The 24196-nt window shown below is 36.0% G+C and overlaps 1 protein-coding gene across 1 annotated transcript; it reads left to right on the forward strand.

The window, feature by feature from the left end:
• Positions 1-21673: 21673 nt before the first annotated feature.
• On the forward strand, positions 21674-23810 carry LOC144437473 (uncharacterized). Its single transcript, XM_078126415.1, has 3 exons — positions 21674-21946; positions 22566-22736; positions 23588-23810. The coding sequence occupies exons 1-3, from the start codon at positions 21708-21710 to the stop codon at positions 23808-23810; spliced, it is 633 nt and encodes a 210-aa protein (XP_077982541.1). The 5' UTR covers positions 21674-21707.
• The last annotated feature ends 386 nt before the right edge of the window (positions 23811-24196 follow it).

Consider the following 24196-nt stretch of genomic DNA (forward strand, 5'->3'; position numbering starts at 1 on the left):
TATTCCTTCGGCCCGCATACCAGAACCTGATTACAGCTACTTTTATTTTACAGATGTGTTACACTTAAATCTACAGTGACAGTGTCAGTGTCAGTGTCACAGAAGGTGGGCAGTTTATAGATTACATAGCTGACAAGTACTCTCCCTCCTGAATTTGCACATATTAAAGCTACCCTTTTCACAAATCCAGTTTACTCAACACCTCCAGCAAATTGGATCATTTTGTCAGATCTAGTTAGACACTGAAGAATAACAAGTGATTTGTTCGAAACATGTCTGTTCGGCACTCCGAAAGTTGATCTACAGGATCATTGTGTATGACACACAAAACCGATTGTTATAGGATTACTGAACTTATAGGTTGACACACGAACCTTTTCTCTCAACATTATCCAAAAGAGATTGGGCTGACTGTATCCTTGCCCCAAGCATAAAACAAAACATCAAGGTTATAATATTTTAACATTGAAGGGCAAGTTCAAATATAATGGTCCCAACATATAGATCATAACTACACTTTTTGTCATAAAACCTTAGCATTTGGGTGTTTGAGACACACACAATTCTTGTTCGAAACACACACAATCCTTGTTCGAAACACACACAATCCCGGTCATAAGACCTTAGCATTTGCCGTTTTGTGCAACAATTTACTCTAAAACAGGACACATCAAAAGATGCGTCAGTTCCAGGCGACAAAACAAACACTCCAGTAGAAACCACACCAACTTGTGTCTGCATCAACTCTCATTGACGGAACCCTTGATGTCTTCTGTTTTAGAGTAAATTGTTATCTCCGACGCGTCGCGACGCCCCAGCAGTGGCAGTCGCTCGATCATGGATTGGTGGGTACCCCGGCTTGTTAGCGAAATTTCATATGTACCCCTTTTCCAGTTAATATTTCAATGAAAAAGAACCTCCCTTTTTTATATAGTGAATCTAGGAGAAAATCACTTCAAAAACCCCATTCTTTCCGAAATCCGGGAAGTTTTACCTTCAACTAGATCTGGATTTCTATGCTACAGGGTGTCGACACGTCGTGTCAAAACCCCGTAGCGTATAAATCCAGAGCTATACCTTCAACGACACCTAATCCTTACACTGAGAGAGAGAGAGAGAGAGAGAGAGAGAGAGAGAGAGAGAGAGAGAGAGAGAGAGAGAGAGAGAGGGAGAGAGAGAGAGAGAGAGAGAGAGAGAGAGAGAGAGAGAGAGAGAGAGAGAGAGAGAGAGAGAGAGAGAGAGAGAGAGAGAGAGAGAGAGAGAGAGAGAGAGAGATAGGGCATCGTACCCATATTCTCGGGAGGGTGATCTGAAAAAGTACCCCCTTTTTACGATTCCATGGACCTAGATGGCCGACGAGATGCGAAACATCTATTGAACCGAAGAAAACAGGTCGTAAATTGTGATATTGCGATTCTGAAGAGTCACTTTCACGGTAGTTATGCTCGCAGACGGTGTACGCGTTTCGCTCAGGGGACGACTTACTCCGTATGCAAGCAGGACTACTATCACGGCAGAGTACCATCTAATTTGGTTGAAGAATCATTGAAGTTTGAGCGTATCATACACCACTTTTTAAAATTTGATGTAGACACTGGACGTACGTACTCTACGAAAAGACACAGCGAGAGAGGGGTGAAAAAGGAGACACGAGAAACATCAGTGGAAAGCGGGATGGTCACCGAAAACACTGGACATCGCGTAGTAGACGTCTACTGACTGCTCGAGCGCTCTCTTCAACGTTGAAAGCGGCATTTGAGAGTTAATGTCAACAATTTACTCTGTTCGACAGACCAGAAGTTAGTGTGTTTTAGACACCACACGAAATTGTAACAGTGTGTAAAGCAGGATGCTTTGAAGAAGTCACCTCCGACTAACGCATCTTTTGATGTGTTCTGTGTTAGAGTAAATTGTAGCATAAAACGTCAAATGCTAAGGTTTTATGACCAGGATTCAGTGTGTCTCAAACAAGGATTGTGTGTGTCTCAAACACCCAAATGCTATGGTTATATGACAAAAAGTGTAATGATACGAATATAAAAGGATTGTAAATGATATCTCCCCCACTCGTAGATATGAAATATTACACCAAGTCACTCGCTGCCATGAATTATTACCTGCACGAGGTACCTACCTTTGAATGATTTCATCCACAGGATGGGTAGTTGCATTCATAAAATCAAACAGTGTACCCCTTGCGTAACGATCTCTGTGTTCGGGAATCTTCAAATAATCTTCGCTATAGGACTCGCCATCCATGGGAAATATTACATACAGATATGGAATAAAAAATTGAGCCGATGCAATTCCTCCTAAGAATGATGCCAGGCTGTGATACCTATAAATGGCAAGATAGTAGTATTAGGAAGTGACAAAAAATAGAGTGTGTGTGTGTGTGTGTGCGTGTATGTCTGTCTGTCTGTCTGTCTGTCTGTCTGTCTCTGTCTGCCTGCCGGTGTCTGTATTTGTATTTATCCCCCTAACCACTCAATGAATTTAGTGAATTTTGGTATCAAGATACTATGAGAGAATGGTTATAACTGGTTAGTTAATGCATAATCTTTGACTTTGAACTATCCTCATTAGTGATTTGGGTAAACAACATTTCATAAATTTATGATTAAAATTGATAGTTTCGTGTGTATCTCTAGACAAGAACAGAAAAGAAACTTTGTAGAGGGGGTGCCTATCTGATACAACTAAAGTCACAAAAATTATTATCACGTCATAGCCTAGCGATTCTCTTTTCATATTACTAAACTTTATGCAGCAGAATTTAAGTTGATCTGGAAATAAGGAAACAACTGCCTAATTCAACGAGTAATGTTTCTTAATAATTTTCATAATTATGAATAGGAATACAGTTTGTAAGTTCATAATGACGTTATTGTAAAGGTTATTTGCACAACAATTAATGTTGAAATAGAAAACTGGCTGTACACTCACCTGATTAGATTGTTATTGCAGATTGTAATAGCGGGAAAATCCGGTTTTTCTGCTGATTCTGCATATTGTATGTTGACATTTACAGGACGAGCCAGATACGATGATACCAGTAGAGAGGTCTGATACAGAAGTCCTGACAGTGCAAGAAGTACAATTATCATCCATACAAATCTGTAAGAAATTGATAATTGATTATTTTTCTCTAAATGATAACCAATGCATGATACTACAGATATTAATAGCTGACTATAACGACAAGTGAATTTGCATATTTAAATTTTTTTTTTCATTTCGATGACCAATCCGTGGCATATCGCGTCCAATCGCATTACAGAAGGCTGGACGCATTAAGCGGGGAAACAACTGAGTGCATACTAAAGTATAATGACACATGTAATGGGGGGATATTATCATTATGGCCTAGTTAAAAGTTGTCATTACAACAGAACACGGCCATTAATGATACCAAATATTGTACCACTATAAACCTTTACATAAAAATTTGTTCGTCTATATATATATATATATATATATATATATATATATATATATATATATATATATATATATATATATATATATATATATATATATATATAGACGAACAAATTTTGTTGATTTTTTTCGTACTGAGCCCTGAAAAGTGTAATGACGAATTTTAAAATAAGTTACACTTAAAAGCATAATTTGGAATTCTTTTCAAAGTGAGGAAATCTATTTCTTTTTGGAAAACACATTGTTTATCTTAGAACCAAAATTACCTGTTTCGAATGATGCAATTAGGGAGCATTCAGTACTTACAAAGGGGGAGGGCAGGAGGAATCGGGGATGGGTCACATTTTACAAACCTGTTCTTGGGGAGGGTCATATTTTGCATTGCAATGTTTGGGGGAGGGTCACATTTGACAATCCGTAGTTTCTGTTACCAAATTGAAGATTTAAATATTTTCAATTTGTTTTGTGTGTTTTGAGATGTAAAAGTGAGATGCGCACTCAACATTAACTAGTACGAATACTTTATATTACAAAATTCAAAAATAAAAATACATATATTGTATGAAAATTGTTTTATAAATTGATGCATTTTGTTAAGTGTGCCATCTCACCTTATCACTCACACTGTCCATGAATCATGTTGTTAAAATATCATGGTGATGGTAGCAGTGATGATGATGATGATGATGATGATTATCATTATTATCATTATTATTATTATTATTATTATTATTATTATTATTATTATTATTATTATTACAAGTGAAGGGGTTTAAATATTATATAATAATAAAGTGTTGTGTGAGAGACAATTCAGAGGAATGGTGCCTTTTGGTCCTATTGTCAATAAAATGTATCCGTTTGAACATATATTTGCTATGCTGGCTCATATTATGCTGGCTGACGTTTGAGGGCGCCCTTTCACAACTTTATCTGTACATACTTAATTGTGCACTCAATTTGTGAAAGTCTAAAATATAATAAAAGTAATTTCAAAATTCCATATCAGGAAAACAAAAAAGTGAAGGGGTTTAATATTATACAATAATGACAACCCATCCATGATCCACGGACTGCCACCGCTGGGGAGTCGAAGAGTCAGAATTCAAGGCGTGTTGGTCACCGAAAACACCCGTTGTGAAGATTGTCTGTACTGTCAATCTATGTTGACGGCCGTTTGGTGCGTTCTGTTTTAGAGTAAATTGTTGCAGAAAATCCCTGAATGCTAAGCCCTTATGACCAGGATTCAGTGTGTTTCAAACATCCCAATTCTGGTCATAAGAGCTTAACATTTGTGTGATTTCTGCCACAATTTACTCTAAAACAGAAGACATTAAGGGTTGCGTCAACCACAGTCGATACAGACGTAGGTTGGTGTGGTTTCGCCTGGACTGTTTGTTTTGTCACATCTTTTGATGTGTCCTATTTTAGAGTAAATTGTCGCATAAAAGGCACATGCTAAGCTCTTGCGACCAGGATTGTGTGTGTCTCAAACAAGGATTGTTTGTCTCAAACACCCAAGCTTTTATGACAAAGAGTGTAAGTATCTCAACAAGTTGTGCATTCGACCAAAACAGAGTATTTGTAGTTGACGACTTAGATTTTAATCCCAGTTAGCACACCTGTATAGACTGATTCGAACGTACAGAATACACTAGGAAAATGTTGCACAGAATACTTGTATTATTGAGAAATACAAGGAAAGTTAACATACCTTCTGAAGCCTAGAGCGTTCCTGTCTCCAATAAATCTTACACCCGTGATACCAGCTGTCTGAGTGAATGCCAACATCATCCCCTTCCATGATGGAGTTTTGTCTTCACCAATTTCAACATTCTGTGCGTCCTTATAATTTTGTAACGGCCGATCACATCTCTCACCCGATAATCCGTTATCGAATTCTGAAGTGATGGTAAATGGAACAACTTTCGTTTTAAAATCGCAGGTACTCATTCTGACGACGAACGTTCAACTATTCTTGAACATCCACCAATCTTAGATAACAAATGAGGCGAAATGACATCATATCACTAAGTATGGAAGATAGACCATGTGACGTAGTTATCACCACGGTATTTAAACCATTAAAATGTACATGATACGCACAACAGAATGTAAGTAACTTTAAGTCAACAAAACATCAATTGTTATAGGCGATCATGACCTCAATCGGTTGATTAAACAAACCTCTGCAAAGAGGATTATCTTCGAATTCTACTGCAATATCCTTGTTCTCCTGGCGCAGCATTGCTTTGTATTTTGAATAATCTGTATTGAATTTTAACAATTTCTCACTTGAATGGTTATTGTGTCTGTCCCAGGCGATTCGTCAATTATCCATTTATATCTTTACATCTGCTCTAAATTTGCTACGAAAATGACATTAACTTATGAACATATTTGAAAAAGAACAGAAATCAATTTTCATTTTTAACATTAACATATTTATTTGGCTATTCAAAAGCCATCCATCAAAAGATGCAGACTGGGTGCGCATTTTTATCCATTATGAAATGGCACTTAAGTGTAATTAAACCATGGTCGGATTATCAATTCATTAGTGTATCATTCAGATACAAAGTAAAGCTTTATGACTTTTGAACCATGATCGATATATCATTATGTTAACTATATTCCGTCAGATAGATCAGAAATGGTTATCAGAAATTGTTCCTGACTTATAACAATGTAGATAAACAGACATTCATCAAGACTTATGACAGTATAATGACGGGGTCCTTTAAATAGAGCTATCATGACAAACTCCTATCACACCATCTACAACCACCATCTAAACCACGGGTTACATGTTAATGAATTACAAAAGCCACTTGCAGCACAAATCACTTCTTAGTGAAGTGTTCATAGGGCATGTCTTTGGATAGATAGGTACAGAGCTAGTGGCACTGTGTGGAGATCTGGTCAAGGTATTGGCGATTTTGTACACACAATTTACAGAATAACAGAAGGTGTGGCAGTACATGTGTTTACGGTTATAGGCGTGGAATCACATGATTGTGTTTGGGTGCCCAATGGCAATGATAATGTCTGAACCAGCAATCTTGTTTCCGATGATTTGTCACCAGTAACGCCATTCTCATTGCCATGGAAACTCATCGGGTTTAATTGATCCCTATCCATTTTCTCGTTCTACAGTCTCTTTTGGAACAATTCCCAATAGCCGAGCGACTACTTTCGATACTTCGAGTTACAATGATGAGTACATATTCATTTATTATTTACTTAATGCTTGGTTGATTACCAGTCAACAAATCCTTGTCATGGTTACACCTCCTTTCATAGGTCTATCTAAACCAAGTGATGGAGAAGATCAACATCATCATACAATTATCATAAAAAGTCACATGTAACAAACAATGATGGAAACAAATTGACACAACATAAGTGTAATAATACTCAGTCTTACTCAGTAATATAAAGGTGACTCAATTAGGATTATTAATTGTTAATTTGCGCATGTAATGTTGACACAATATAATTAAGAACGCCATAGCAAATACCCTAAGCTAAAACGTTTCGTGATTGACAGGCATATTTGCACTGAACAGACAAATCATGTCCAATGTTTGACAAAACGTTAATGGATAGCATGTACAGCCCAGAATTCACATGGAATTGATTTATTAAAGAAACCTACTCGGCAAAACCTGCACACTTCTACGATCACTGGCCTGCGATGAATAATTATAGTTACCAAGGTTACGTATTCATAATATGTATTTAGAAAATGGGTCAATAGCACATAGATAAAGCAGTGACACGTAAATCATTCATTAAAATAAACCTTATTTACACTTTCTCCATGGATGACACTAATTCGCACTATCGTGGAGATTACTTTCCATAGCTGTAGGGCCTTGTCATACTTGATGTAAATATGTATTACTATTATAGTTGTATTCGACCAAGCAGGCTGATTAGTACTATGTCAATCAATAGTCAAAACATCTCTAGTTATCAATCATTACGTAAATCGGAGAACAATTCATGTCACATATTCAACGAACACAGTCAATCATGTAACACTCAGTCAATCATTACCAGGTCATGAATAAAAGTCTTGTGTAACCCACCTACTTCATGTCTTATGTTGTGATTTGCCAAAAATTTTTAACTGTTTGAGGTTTTACCAGTCAACATTTTGGTAATGTTGCCTGCAGTATGTATATATTTTCACAGTAGATGAATGTGACGTCACGTTCTGCTGGCGGAGTAGATGGCAGTATAGAAACTTCACACTTTCACAATTTTCTGAATATAAACTTGCAAACCCTTTGTCAGAAAGGATTTCGAATGTACAACGTTGGTAATTATTGAAGAAGGACATTTTTCCAGATACCTGTGTTGTTTTTTGAGAAATTGACTCATTCACTGTTGTCATATGTAAAACCCGCAAATCTTATGTACTTTTTAGGCAAGGCATATGGTGTGGTAAATGGTGTGGTGTGGTGTGTTACAAAATGCATGTTGACTGCTCGTCTCGTACAACATCATACGTCAGTTTCCATCGGAACTATAGCGTGTCACTCCAAAACAGACTGTTTCCCTTGGCACTGTGTCACCCCCAAAAAGACTGTTTCCTTTGGGCTTGGTTACATTTGTAAATGTTGAATATATCTTACAATAGATCTAATTGTAATAGAAATTAAGATTTATAAATGTCTGATAATGTATGCACTTCTATAATAGTTAACAAGATGTATACTATGTATAAATATGTAAATTAGGGTAAACCGTATGAAGCTTGGTTTTCAATGTCCTTGAAAATCCAGTAAATGTTGACTGATCTTCATTGATTGCAGAACACGTTATTAAATGTTACGTTTTTTCTTTGCCATTTTCATAATCCATAATTGCACTACGAAGAAGTCAAATATTTCAAGAAAAGTGACGATACTGGCTCCGAAGAATAAACCCAAGGAACCACCAATATCACCTGAAATATATAATATTGATACATTTTTATGACATCTGGTATGGAATTTTATACCTCAGATTAATAATTTATTATTTATCAAATATCAAATTTTGTTCACGGTCATGAACTTGTATGCATCCATTACAAAAACACTCCTTGTTGATGTCTTTTATGACAATGCATCCATTAATATAAAAAAGAAATCACATAGCTTTTGTTGCTGCGTTGAAAAACTATACTTAGAATAACTTAATTTGACACTCAAATCTATGTGATTGTCAGTGATAAACAAAACCATAGTTTGAGTTAGAAACTAGAGAACTGGTGAACACCTCTAATGCAAACACTGTGATAGACAGCTATTAACTGACATGACCGATTTGCAAACAGTTGTATCTATATCAAGAGCAAATTTTTGCGAATTGAACGGTTCAATAAATGGCGACAACAAAACTAAATGGTTATTTGCATGGGTTTTATATGTATTTGTGTTTTACATTTTCTATGGTAATAAGTTGAAGAAAACCAAGACAATCTACATCAAAATATCGCACAATAGATTAAACTTAACACAGCATTTATGACCATAGAAATATCACATGCGTTTTCACGGGGTTTTATTTTGGTAATAATGATTTACTGTTACAATAATATGTATTTTATTTTAAAGCTACAAGGGGGTTACTCAAAATATGATGAGTGAAAGGGGGCGGGAGGGTCTATCCAAATATTTTTTGCAAACATACGGAAGTATAGTACAAACTTATGCGGAACTTGAAAACGCTTTCGCGATAACAAATTAGCGAAAATTCCCCGTAATAACGTGTTACTTCATTGACTTATTTTACGTTTGACAGGTGATAGCCATTAAGATGAGTGTCTGCCTTAATATTTCTTTCTCTAAGATACATTAACGCATCTATACATTGTACAATGACAGGCAGATGATCTGTACTGGGGGGTAAAATGGCTAAGTAATGAGATATTAAAGACCATATTCAAGCATTATATAGTAAAATATCAACGAATATTTTTATCAATACTATTTATGTCCTATCATATAGATCTGATAGTCTTATGGTTGCTGTGTTTGTTTTCTTTTACATCAGTCATCCATCTCACGTACTCTCTGAACGTGTACTTTGTTCACATCCATTATTAAGACAATCTAAGTGCATGAATAATAACTGTTAAACTGCGATGTAGATCGTAACGAAATATAATACTCACAGACGAGGTTGAATGACTCGTATCCCGGTTGTTGTATAATACTTTCCACTTTCAGATCTTCAAAATAGATCGTCACTTTAGCCAAGTTATCTCTGAATGATAACAAAAAAAACTTTAATATTAACATGTATCCCATTTCGCTGTATTACGTATACTTATATAAGTTATGCAACTGAACTCTATGGCATGAAATATACTTAAGCCGGATGAATAGAATGTTTTGAGATATAAAAACATGGAATTTATGTATACGATCACGGATTCTACCACACAAACAACAACAATACGGTACTACTCAAGAAAATGTATAAATTAGCCAATAACCAATGAAGCGTATCAGTTTCAAGATGGTGTAACTCATACATGTAAACGGGTTATTGAATACAGCACTACATGTCCTGCCGTAAAGTTATAGTATATAATTCACAAATAGTATAAACTCTTGATCAACCACAATACACAAAATTAGATTGCGCTCATTTGCTCAACTACAATACTGTACAAAGATGACACAAACATCAATACTCAGATTTACAGAATATAAAACCCTTGATCTGCAAAACCAAGAAGTACCGATAACTATCTTAAGTATATGGTGGCCTACAAACATTAATAGAAATACTCCTTCCAAAAGCGGAGAACACAGATGTGTGTATTGAGGGGGTGGCTGTGGGAGGGGGCATAACTAGATAACTCACCTCATATACGTTTTGCAGATACTTGGAATATCTTCATTATGGAACACTTCTGCAGCTACAGCTTCTCTTAAATCTCGTATTTTCATATATAAAATGGGAAACATCTCGTTAAAGAGAGGCAGATAATATCCGTTGAACAGAGTATCAATGTGATACTCCACAGCTTCAGCAGTCAAATTGGAATAACTGAGCATTTCTATCAATGTATTGTTTACGTCACCCCAAGCATGCAAGTTCATTTTGGTCGTCAACATCTCGGTATAGGTTTCGTTATAGTAGTCCGACCCTATATCGTCAGTGTCATGGTCAAGGTAATTCATAAAGAGATAGAGCATTGTTTGAGCAGTGTCCTTGAAAACAGCATAATAGAGTTCGTATATCATCACCGAATGAAAGTCCATTGAAGGTATAAACTCAGTAATGTTCTTTCCGTTATGTATAATTAAGAACATTTTTTCTATAAGTAATGGAAATACCAGTTCATCAACATAGCTATTTGTTACGATTGGTGAACGAAACCTGTAAACAAAATATAATATCAAAGTCACAGCAAATCGTTGAAAACTTTAACAATGTGTCATTCAATTTTTAGCATTTTCAGAGAAAGTCGTATCATTGTTGTTGTTTTATAAAAAAATAAATAAAATTATAAAAGCTAAGCAAAGACATACATTTAATTTTACATATGAAATGCAGTATGGGGTATATATTTTTTTGCGATAGATCTATAGGGCTAGAAATCAACGGGCAGATTACAGGACATGCCTATAACTGTTACATTCACTGAGCAGATCATGTAACAAGGCATGTGACACAAGTGCTGTTACAGGGTCTGTATTAAAATTTGGTACGATGTCATTAGTGTTTTACCAGACATATGTAACAGGTATGTTGCCACAGACATGTATACTTGTTTTGTTGCTACAAGTACGTACATGGGTGTGCAATTTTAGAGAATATCTCATACATGGGTAGCAGTAGCGATTTAAGTGCGTGGAAAAATATACGAAATTGAGATAGAATTACACCTGTGTAATACCTGTCTACAAATCCATGCATACAATCATGAACACACAGGTACCGCCATTTGTACAAATAACAGCCATATTACATGTCTGTATCAATGTATAAATATGTACCCATAGCAACTGTAATGTAGCCACATCTCTGTTGACAGCTGTGTGGTTACAGCTCTGCTATAGCGCTGTGCCGCCGACATATAATAAGACCTGTTCTAGGGATGACATTTTATTTTGCATGTATACGGACGTTCCGTAAATTTCAAACCATGTCCTTTAAACTTATGTAATAAAGGTATAGAAATCGGCAGATAGGCTATCACCCTACAAGATGGGCGAATATGCATTTTTATATGACAATGCCTGCGATCAAATCTTAGTTCAAAGACTGAAACTAAACGATAAATAAGAAGCTATCCATACTAACGAGAGAAAATAGCCGACAGCATCACCACATGGCCAACGCTTCTTATAGTACATATTGATAGCATGCATGGCGGATGGATAGGCACCATAAGATAACTTAACGTTGTATTTGGTTTGGTAGCATGGCTCTTTACATTTGCTACATGCACTGGCCTCTGTTGCAAGATTATCTAGTAAACAAAATCATAGAGAAAGACGTTACTAAAACAGTTTAGTCAGGAAAGGTTTACATTACAAAATCTTGCTACTTAAGATTAAACTTAAAGTACTCTGATATGCTAGTTTTCAATTATTGAATCGAGAACTATTTTCCCACAACAATGCTGATTATAATCATTAAAAAACAAAGTACATACATACATACATACATACATACACACACGCACACGCACACGCACACGCACAAATATGCATGCAGATTGACAGACAGACAGACAGACAGACAGACAGACAGACAGACAGACAGACAGACAGAGACAGACAGACAGACAGACAGACAGACAGACAGACAGACAGACAGACAGAGTTTAATTTGTTTAATTCTGGATTACTGAATGAAAATGAAGAATGCATACAATGTAATCAGAAAATCAAATAAAAATACTAAACTTTTATACATGTTCAAAATTCACTAACAAAACATTACATGTCAAATTGAAGAAAAATAGCACTGCCTTACCCATAGCATCAAAGAAACAGTGCCTCAACTCATTTGGAGAGCAGAAAGATGCATTACCTGAAAGAGTTTCGAAAGAAGAGAAGAACGTGCTATATAACTTACAATAAGAAGTTAATATACTTAAACAAATACTAAGACACTTGATTTGTATTCAATACAAGTATCAAAATGATATCTAAGTTGTAATCATATCATTTTACACAAGTCTTACTGGATAAAGGTTTCCTTATGCGTGTTGTTCATGTCTTGACGAAAGGAACCGGATATGATATCATTGCAGATTTACATATTTTACCTGGCATGTAATAGTATCTACATCCACACTTCTCTATCGCATAGTCAGTTTCACATTCTGTCCAACATTTAGATAAGGAATATTTGCCATCAAAATATTTCATTTTCTTTTCTATATCCATAACGCAATCGCCATACGGAGACCCTAAGTTGGATATCTGTCATTTTAAAAAGATAAAATGATCATGTTTACTCCAGGATAAAAAATGTAATAATTATCCCCGCCTGAAAATGAGAGTAACCGTGTAAACTGAGTAACCCAGTAAAGGACCTACCAGCCGTCTCCAAATCACACTTTGAAAGACATAAACTACATATCTTTCCATTCCTTATCAATATCATAATAAGTACACTACTACTTCAACGACTTGAAATCGAAACTGTAAGTGATACATACCATCCACTAGAAAAATGACGTAACTATTAAAATTCAATTATTTCTCACCAAAGTTTTTGTTAATCCGACAGTAGTTTCTGTCCCAGGTGAAATCGACACGCCTTGTCCAGTAACATCTGGTATCTCATCCTGCCCGTGTACCATCATACGGAAACCGACAACATTTCTTGGTCCAATATATTCTCTCTCATTGGCAAATAACAGTAATTGTAGCCCGTAACGTTGTCCTATGAAGTATAATACAATGTTAATTGTGCAAGTGTGGGTATTTACATGAGTGCTCGCAATGTTCTCTGCGTCAAAACTTTCACGAGCGTATTAGAGAAAGTGCAGCAGAAAACACTGCAAGTTCGAGTGCAAATAACCCACACTGGAACTCAAGTGGCATGGGAGTCTGTTATTATCTGATCATGATATGTTTATCTGAAACAACAAATTTCCAGAAAAATCATTAAAATCATACAGCGCGATCACGTGTGTAGCGACGATCGCATCCTCATTTGCATTTTATGTGTATGCAGGTATGCAATAATGTTTGTGGTATTGCGCTGACACAGTGAAAATATCGCTAGTACGCGTGTGCACCAGTGCACGTAATCTCTGGTATTTATGTAATAATATCCTTTCTTGAGTTTCGAATACTACAGGATAATTAATATGGGTGTGAAGTTTCTAAAATGTCATAAAATATGAGATTCCATTCTTTCTCCATTCTGGCATCATTTTCTTAAATCAACTAGTTTACGCCATAATACCATATAAATATGTATCCAAATAGAGGTATAGTTATATGAAATTAATTGACAATACATGCATTAGTCACACGTTATATGTACTTTTAACTTGGCCAATTCCCTTTAACTTGGCTTACCGGCATTACGAACTTTGACAACTTCTCCCATCGTATCAGAATTGAATGTATAACATATACCATAGTTTGTAACTGTCTGAGTAAAGTTTTCAGGACCACACGGTATACCACTGAATGAACAACTATATGCCACGTCCGGTATCTCATCCTGTCCATGAACCATCAAACGGAAACCGACAACATTCCTAGGTCCAATGTACTCTCTCTCATTAGCAAATAATTGTAACTGCAGCCCATAACGCTGTCCTGTAAATTAGAAAAGTTTATTAACAATGTCAATTTTTTTAACGAACATACATAGGTAAAGATACACAAACGCACACGTGTGTATACATTCCTAAAACCATGCATGCATGCATGCATGCATGCATGCATACATACATACATACATACATACATACATACATACATACATACATACATACCATGTTGATAACGTGTTTAGTTATTTATTTATTACTTACCAGCATTACGAACTTCAGCGACTTCTCCCATCGTATCAGAATTGAATGTATAACAAATACCATAGTTTGTAACTGTCTGAGTAAAGTTTTCAGGACCACACGGTATACCACTGAACGAACACCTTCACCAGGAAAACAAGGGAAAATTTCAAATTATTGTTATTTTGATATCAAAACATATTCTATCGACTACTGGACAGTTTTATTACAAAATGGAGGTTTTCAATCCACAGCCCGCATACCAGAACCAGATTACAGCTACTTTTATTTTACAGATGTGTTACACAAAATCTACAGTACAGTGTCAGTGCCAGTGTCACAGAAGATGGGCAGTTTATAGATTACATAGCTGACAAGTACTCTCCCTCCTGAATTTGCACATATTAAAGCTACCCTTTTCACAAATACTTTTTACTCAACACCTCCAACAAATTAGATCATTTTGTCAGATCCAGTTAGACACTGAAAAATGACAAGTGATTTGTTCGAAGCATGTCTGTTCGGCACTCCGAAGGTTAATCTACAGGATTATTGTGTATGACACACAAACCCGATTGTTATAGGATTATTGAACTTATAAGTTTACACACGAACCTTTTTTCTCAACATTATGCAAAAGAGATTGTCGGCGTAACAGCACATCTAAATATAGTAAAATTCGTCGTTGTTTTTATAGCAATGAATGTCAAATAAATGGGACATTAAGTAAGCAAAGTCGAGTTTTATTCATTATAAAATTTCCTGACATGAAATATGTCATCTAGTTGTATGCCTTCTGTGCAAGGATACATCAGCATTCCGCTACTCGTTGTGCAGACTGTATCTTTGCCCCAAACATAAAAGGAAATATCAAGGTTATAATATTTGATATATAACATTAAAGGGCAATTTCAAATATAATGGTCCCAACATATAGGTCATAACTAATAATACGAATATAAAATGATTGTGAATGATATCTCCCCACTCGTAGATATGAAATATAACACCAAGTCACTCGCTTCCATGAATTATTACCTGCACGAGGTACCTACCTTTGAATGATTTCATCCACGGGATGGGTAGTTGCATTCATAAAATCAAACAGTGTAAACCCTTTGTAACCATCTCTGTCTTCGGAAATCTCCAAATAGTCTTCGGTATAGGACTCGCCATCCACGGGAAATATTGCATACAGATAAGGAATAATAAATTGTGCCACTGCAATTCCTCCTACGAATGATACCAGGCTGTGATACCTATAAATGGCCAGATATTAGCATTAGGAAGTGACAAAAAAACAGTGTGTCTGTTTGTTTGTTTGTTTGTTTGTTTGTTTGTTTGTTTGTTTATTTGTTTGTTTGTTTGTCTGTCTGTCTGTCTGTCTCTGTGCGTGTGTCCGTCTGTCTATGCACATGCGTCTTTCTGGGCACCTCTTATCCCCCTAATCGCTCAATAAATTTAGTGAAATTTGATATCAAGATAGATACTGGTTAGTTAATGCATATCTTTTTGTTTGAACTATCTTCATTAGTGCTTTTGGTAAACAATATTTGATAGATTTGGGATTAAAACTATTAATTTTGTGTGTATCTCAAGACAAGGAGGGAAAAGAAACTCTGTAGAGGGGATGCTTATTCAATAGAACTAAAGTCACAAAAATTATTATCACGTCATAGCCTAGCGATTCTCTTCATATTTCGAAACTCTACGCAGCAGAATTTAAGTTGATCTGGAAATAAAGAAACAACTGCCTAATTCAACGAGTAAGTGTCTTAATCAACAATAATTTTCACAATTAGAAATACAAATTGTAATTTCATAATGGCGTTATTGTAAAGGTTTTTGCAACAATTAAGGTTGAAATAGAAAACTGGTAGTACACTCACCTGAATAGATTGTTATTGCAGATTGTAATGGCGGGAAAATCCGGTTTTTCTGTTGATTCTTCATATTTTATGTTGACATTTACAGGACGAGCCACATACGATGATACCATTCGAGAGGTCTGATACAGAAGTCCTGACAGTGCAAGAAGTACTATTATCAGCCATAAAAATCTGGAAGAAATTGATAATTGATTTTAAATGATAACCAATGCATAATGCTATATATATCAATAGCCGACTATAACGACAGGTGAATTTGCATATATTCGATGACCAATCCGTGGCATATCACGCCCAATCCTAGTACAGAAGGCTGGACGCAATTCGGTACGGATAGAGTTCGATAGAGTTTTAATAGAGTTCGATAATCAACACCCCAGTTCAAAACTCTTGCCCCTAAAATTGAACGGCAAATATTATTCCATATTTGACCAGATTGCGACTTAAATACGTTTAAAGTTAAATTGATAAATATGTCTGATTGTGTATTTGACCAATGATATTCGCATGAGGGCCTAGGATGTTAGTGAAATACTGGCAGTTGTGAAAAAAACAAAAAACAGTAAACTCTGAAGGACGAGCGAAAATTCAAAAAATCAAAATGGAAATTAGGATAGCTGAAATAATGTAGTCGAGTTAGTCATTGAAGTGTACAGATAGGCTACGTGATGTTAAAAGAAATGATAAATTAAAGTAAAGTTCATTCCTTTGCTAAATCGACGGGCTACATATGGAAGACCCACATACTTTTAATTTTGATATATAATGATTAACAGTATTGCAATAGTCAATAAAAAGTTTAGTTTGGATAATGTATCACACTGACATACACATTATCGTTTGTAACATAACAATCAAATATGCATCAAACCTTCTGGAGCGACTATATAATTTATTTCAGAAAATGAAATATTTACCAATGCTCTAAGAAAGCACGCATGTATTTATCGACCATAATTTGCAGTCCTGGCCAGTTGATGATAACAGCGACAAATTTATATTTTTACTGATGATGTCAGGTTGGTAGGGCATGGAACGATGTATTGATCGTATTCAAATTCATTTAATAGAAATAGACACATAAGCGCTGATTAATGAGCTTTGATAGTGACAGTTATATTGCATGTGACTGCTTGATATTCAATATCTGCTAATGGAGGTATCGATAGATATTATTATTTTTTGATATACGACCTAATTCAAATAACAAATCCATAATGTATTCTTACAATGACTTATTGACATGTGACACAGACGTTTAGTAATTGCATGTATGTTTCAATATAAACTAAATATCTCTATAGAAAACTTCTGAAATGTATACGCAATGTCAATTTATAATGGAAATCAAGTACACATCTAAGACCACGTGTTTTAGATGTCTTTGTGCACATTTTCGCTAAACACATTTCCGAGTGTATTTGTACGAATAAAAGATCATTATTACCGACAATGTCTGGAGACAGACAATCAATATGACTGTATTCAGAGCCGAGACCAATTTATGATTAACAATTAATATATTATTTATTCTTATGATATTTGTATAATATTGCAATGGCGTTCTCAATAACACCCACACGTTTTGCATTGCGCATTGCTCTACGCACGACGCAGTTGGTAGGAATGAAATATTAAACTAGTTTCTTTCAATTGATTTTGCTCAACGAAAAGCATATTGCACCAAACGGTTTATAAGATTTAGTTGTCGCCACGTGTAGGAGAAGCAATGAATATAATACTATGTAAAATTGGGTACATATATTGCTATCACAGTGTCTACAACATACACAAAGACGTCGCTCATAGTGTGTACATTACGAACACACTGAACCATGTACATACAACTATGCATGTTCCAGCCGATACTAAGTTAAGAATCTATTACTGCCAGAATAAATGGTTGTGATTCAATAACATCAAAAACAGACCCAACGTCTATTGCTACCTATGTTTTTTCAATTTCACGAAATGGCGGTTCTTTCCAGGTCATGGAGAAAGACAACCAAATTGCTTTACTGTATACATAGAAATAAACATACAATCTATACATGTCACGATTTAAAGACAATATATCAAATAACCAGATCCCAACATTCACTCCTTATTGAAAATACAAATTGCTTTCTCATGATTGAGAAAAATCATGTTTTAAGCAAAGAAAACAAGCCGAAAAGTGAATCGAAGTTGTTCACTGCTGTTTGCAAAAGTGAGCGACTGTCGAATATCATGGGAAATAGTAATAGTAATCTGTGCAATGAATGAGTGTGATATGTTAAGTTTTCTTTATTCTACTTTGTTTTGTACGATTGAGATGAAACTTACCAAACTTGCACAGAACAAGACGAGCTATACTATGATGCCATCATAAGGCCAAAGGTCAATAACGGCGCGCGATGTCTGCGTGCGCCTAAATATCACAGGTGAAATAACCATGTCGCTTTGGGGATGAAAAATAATATGGTGACCATATGATAAGAGCTTAGCATTTGACGTTTTATGCTACAATTTACTCTAAAACAGAACGCATCCTGTTACAATTTCGTGTGGTGTCTAAGACACACAAACTTCTGGTCTGTTGAACAGAGTAAATTGTTGACATTACAAACGTAAATGTCAAATTGTAAATGTCAAATGCTAAGCATTTATGAACATCAGAAGATGCCGCTTTCAACGTGGAAGAGAGCGCTCGAGCAGTCAGTAGACGTCTATGCGACAGTGTTTTCAAGTGACCATCCCACTTTCCACTGATATTTCTCGTGTCTCCTTTTAAACCCCTCTCTCACTGTGTCTTCTCGTACACTACGTATGTCCAGTGTCTACATCAAATTTTAAAAAGTGATGTATGATACGCTCAAACTTCAATGATTCTTCATCCAAATTAGGTGGTACTCTGCCGTGATTGTAGTCCTGCTTGCATACGGAGTAAGTCGTTCCTTCCTTGAGCGAAACGTCTGCAAGCAGGACTACAGTGACAGTGACTCTTCAGAATCGCAATATCACAATTTACGACCTGTTTTCTTGGTTGCCGTCTAATGGTTGTTTCTCATCTCGTTGGCCATTTAGGTCCGTGGAATCGTAAAAAGGGGATACTTTTTCAGACCATCCTTTGAGAATATGGGTAGGATGCCCCTTTTCCTCCCTCTCTGGAAAAGGGGTACATATGAAATTTCGCTAACAAGCCTGGGTACCCACCCATCCATATCCATGACCCAGGGACTGCCACCGCCGGGGCATCAGAGAGTCAGAATTGTACGGGGTGTTGGTCACCGAAAAAACCCGTCGTGAACACTGACTGTACTGTCAATCTATGTTGACGGCCGTTTGATGCGTTCTGTTTTAGAGTAAATTGTTGCAGAAAATCCCCAAATGCTAAGCTCTTCATAAACCAGGATTCAGTGTGTTTCGAACACCCTAATTCTGGTCATAAGAGCTTAGCATTTGGGTGTTTTATGCCATAATTTACTCTAAAATAGAAGACATTAAGGGTTGGGTCAACCACAGTCGATACAGACGTAAGTTGGTGTGATTTCGCCTGGACTGTTTGTTTTGTCGTCTAACTGACGCATCTTTTGATGTGTCCTGTTTTAGTAAATTGTTGCACAAAATGGCACATGCTAAGCTCTTGTGACCAGGATTGTGTGTCTCAAACATCCAAATGCTAAGCTTTTATGACAGAGAGTGTAAGTATCTCAACAAGTTGTGCATTCGACCAAAATAGGGTATTTGCAGTTGACGACTTAGATTGTAACCCCAGTTAGCACACCTGTATGGACTGATTTGAACGTACAGAATACACTAGGAAAATGTTACACAGAATACTTGTATTAGTGAGAAATACAAGGAAAGTTAACATACCTTCTGAAGCCGAGAGCGTTCCTGTCTCCAATAAATCTTACGCCCGTGATACCAGCTGTCTTAGTGAATGCGAACATCATCCCCTTCCATGATGGATTTCTGTCTTCACTAATTTCAACATTCTGTGCTTCCTTATAATTTTGTAACGGCCGATCACATCTCTCACCCGATAATCCGTTATCGAATTCTGAAGTGATGGTAAATGGAACAACTTTCGTTTTAAAATCGCAGGTACTCATTCTGACGACGAACGTTCAACTATTCTTGCACATCAACCAATCTTAGATAATAAATAAGGCGAAATGACATCATATCACTAAGAATGGAAGATAGACCATGTGACGTAGTTATCACCACGGTAACCATTAAAAATGTGCATGACACGCACAGCAGAATGGTAAGTAACTTTAAGGTAACAAAACATAAATTGTGTTTAGAGGGTCATGACCTCAATCTGTTGATTAAACAAACCTCTGCAAAGAGGGCGGCTTTTATATATTTGATTATCATCGAATCCTACTGCAATATTGGTATTCTCCTGAGGCAGCATTGCTTTGCATTTTACAGTTATACTATGAATAATTTATATTTAAGTTTACCAATTTCTCACTTGAGTGGTTATTGTGTTGACAAAATTTCCCTCGAATAAATACGTGACAAGGTGGCACGGTAATCATTGAATTGTGTCTGTCCCAGGCGATTCGCTAATTCTCCATTTATGTCTACTCTAAATTTGCTACGAAAATGACGTTAAGTTATAAACATATTTGATCTCCTGAGCTTTTCAGTGTATACAGTAGTACCAATTCCAATAAAAGGAACTTATCTCGAAGATCACTTTTCTCTCTTATTCTTTGCATTTCTTGTCACACAATAAACCATTGCAGTTGTTCCAATTCGGAAATAGTTAAAACTGCGGACATATCCTGCGCATTGCTAGAGTATTTCGCATAAGTTCGTACATGGATTGACATATTTTGAAAGTCAGTATATGGTAACATGAATATATTGTGAAATGAACAAACTTCACATCACATGGCGATGGTTTAGAATTTATTAACTTATTCAGATGATGGCCGTTATCTATTATGACTTGTAATTGGGAATTGAAAGTGTCACTCTGCTAGAGGCACTGCGGGGGTTGCGAAAATTTTAATATAAGCAAGTAATAATTATAACGGTATCGGATGTTTCCAACTATTATAACGATGTTTCAACGTTTGCAGTGTGGGATGTGGCTGTGGTGTGGTGTGGAACCTGTGGCAGCGGTGGGATGCCAAAATCACAAAATAATGCAAAGCTAGATAATACATTGAGTCAGAGATGACCCTCCCCTTATTCTAAGACGTAGAAAGACTAATTTCATCCTACGATGAACACTTTCTGCACAGCATAACCACCTTATGATCCTCCCATCACGTGGTTATACACTCTTTGTTATGAGGGTTGGACGAAAGTGGAGATCTGCTATTCTTAACTGTGGCGTATTCTGAGTCGCTGTTTACTTTGTAAACAATGCCACAATGAGTATGTATGAGCTGAAAACAATGGACATTCCCTTGCCTGATCATCCCAGATTGGAGAGCGAACTGTCGAACGAGAGAACGGATAATTTTCAACTAAACCACGAAGAGCCCCATAGCAATGAGAATGACGAAAGAAAGAAGATGTCCGTGAAGGGAATTCTGTTGTCATTTACGCAGGAAGCTGGCGTGACAGGCATCAGGTTTATCGGGAATAAGACATTTGGCTGTTTTAGAAGGTAACGTATTCTTTATAACATCTTTAAATCCTTCGGAAACTCACATACATCAGACCAACATTCAACCGCATTCATCATGTCAGTGTATCCATAAAGAGTTATATCTGGAGACGCTCTTGACTTCCCATTCTGTCGAGTATTCTATTTCGCACATGCGCACTCGATTCGTATATTAGCTACCTTGAATCATCTCTCCATTTTCTGTGACAGGAAAACAGTTTTAATAATTCTTTCCAATATAAACTATGTTAGTCTACTTCCGGCAGTACATAACCAGACAAAGGAATATGGTATCTGTTTTTACGTGACAGTATCATATCACGTGTTTTTTAATAGTAACAAGTTAACAACACTAGGCATGAAAATGTACGGGTTGGTCATTATACATTAGCTTAACGTGTTCACCTACTTCAATGACCCTTATTGAAAATAGATTTAAATTCTACTTTTATATAGAAGTATACCATGTATTGAAAACATGAAACATTCTAGCGTCAAATAGAATTACTTAATTGACTGTTTTATGACGTATATGCGTAGATAAAGGCGGAAAGGCAAAGGGGTAGGGAAGGTAGAGCAAATATTTCCTGCTTAGTCCAATGACATGATTGTCTTCCAGGTGTTTCTGGTCAATAATTGTACTGCTTGCACTGTCTGGACTTCTGTATCAGGTTTCTACATTGGCATCATCGTTCATTGGTCGTCCTGTAAATGTCAACATACGATACGCAGCTCCGACGGTGAAACCAGATTTTCCCGCCGTTACGATTTGCAATAACAACCTTTTCAGGCAAGTTATCAATTCAGATATTCTAGTTTATAATTTTTAAACGTGTTTGTTTTGTGCTTTATGCAAATAAAATTAAAGAAATTGCTATTATAAAACATTTCAAATCAACTGAAATAAATTAGGTCATTACAGCAATGATGACTGGAACTGTTCTAATTCCCAGTCCATTACTTTATACGATATCTTGTAGCTTGTTTGACATTTCTATTGACGTGCATGATGGTGTCGGGTATAGTGTTTAATAAACTAGGTCGCTGTCATAAAATTAATGAACACCTGTACAAAACGGCATCCTCTATAGACACCAATCAATACACGCAATCAACGTATTATTAAATTATTACTTATCGGAATTAATGTTCATTTGTCCAAATATCACTGTCAGAATCGTTCAATTTTACAATCGAAAGAACAAAGAATATTATTTTCTAAGACGTTATTCATTATTGCATTTATTATTACATTAATACATTACACGGTAATTTTTTTTCAAATTAATGTCAATTTCTCGTATTTGTACACGTTGGCTTGTGTAAAGAGATTGACTTTTTTCCAATTTTGAAAGTAATACATTCGAGTGATACAATTTAAACGATTTTTGTGAAGCAAATAGTGATACCTGTAGATGAAATAAATTTCATGTGCGATGATAATTACAGGCAACCAATTCGTGAATTCCCCTCCTCCTGCCCATTTCACCAATGACCTGGAATTTGCAGTAAGAGTAACCCAAGCATATACTAAACCTGTACGGTTTCCCAAAGTTGAATATTCCTTGATAATGAATATTACCATGTACCATTTACTTTAATATAATTAATGCTGACTAAAACCCACTTCCCTTCATGAAGGTATAACAGTCTAGTGTCATATCTTGGAGGAGCGTCTAACGTTTACTACCTCATTCCATATCTGTATATGATATTTCCTGTGGATGGAGAATCCTTTTTCAATGAAGACTACTATAAAATAGATGAGGAAGACGACCTTTACGGTGGACATGATCTCTTGAGTTTTATGGATGGAAGTGCTCATCCTGTTGGTGACATGATTAGAAGGCCAGTAGTCTTGTAACATTTATGAAGATTAGCTTTACAATAAGAGCAACAAAATGGCTACGCTAGATGTAAAACAGTGCCGTCATTTTTTCACTTAATTTTTATTTTCACTTTACTAGCCTATTTCATTGCGACCCACACAATATATATGTATGTATGTATGTATGTATGTATGTATGTATGTATGTATGTATGTATGTATGTATGTATTTAGTTATTAGATAGGTAGTGAGGTATGTATGTATGTATGTATGTATGTATGTATGTATGTATGTATGTATGTATGTAACGTTCACTTGATTCACTACTTGAGACTATTTTATTTTTGCCAGTTTACAAAAACACGTATTGCTCTATAGTGTTAGGAGGCTTAAGTGATTTATGAATGCGATATCAAAAATG

Source organism: Glandiceps talaboti, chromosome 7 (genome assembly GCF_964340395.1).
Source record: "Glandiceps talaboti chromosome 7, keGlaTala1.1, whole genome shotgun sequence".
NCBI classification, from domain to species: domain Eukaryota; kingdom Metazoa; phylum Hemichordata; class Enteropneusta; family Spengelidae; genus Glandiceps; species Glandiceps talaboti.

Coding starts and splice junctions, on each gene's coding strand:
- LOC144437473 (XM_078126415.1), top strand. CDS start 21,708: ATGAGTATGTATGAGCTGAAAACAATGGACATTCCCTTGCCTGATCAT. Junction 21,947..22,565: donor ACATTTGGCTGTTTTAGAAG/GTAACGTATTCT, acceptor ATTGTCTTCCAG/GTGTTTCTGGTCAATAATTG. Junction 22,737..23,587: donor TGCAATAACAACCTTTTCAG/GCAAGTTATCAA, acceptor CCCTTCATGAAG/GTATAACAGTCTAGTGTCAT.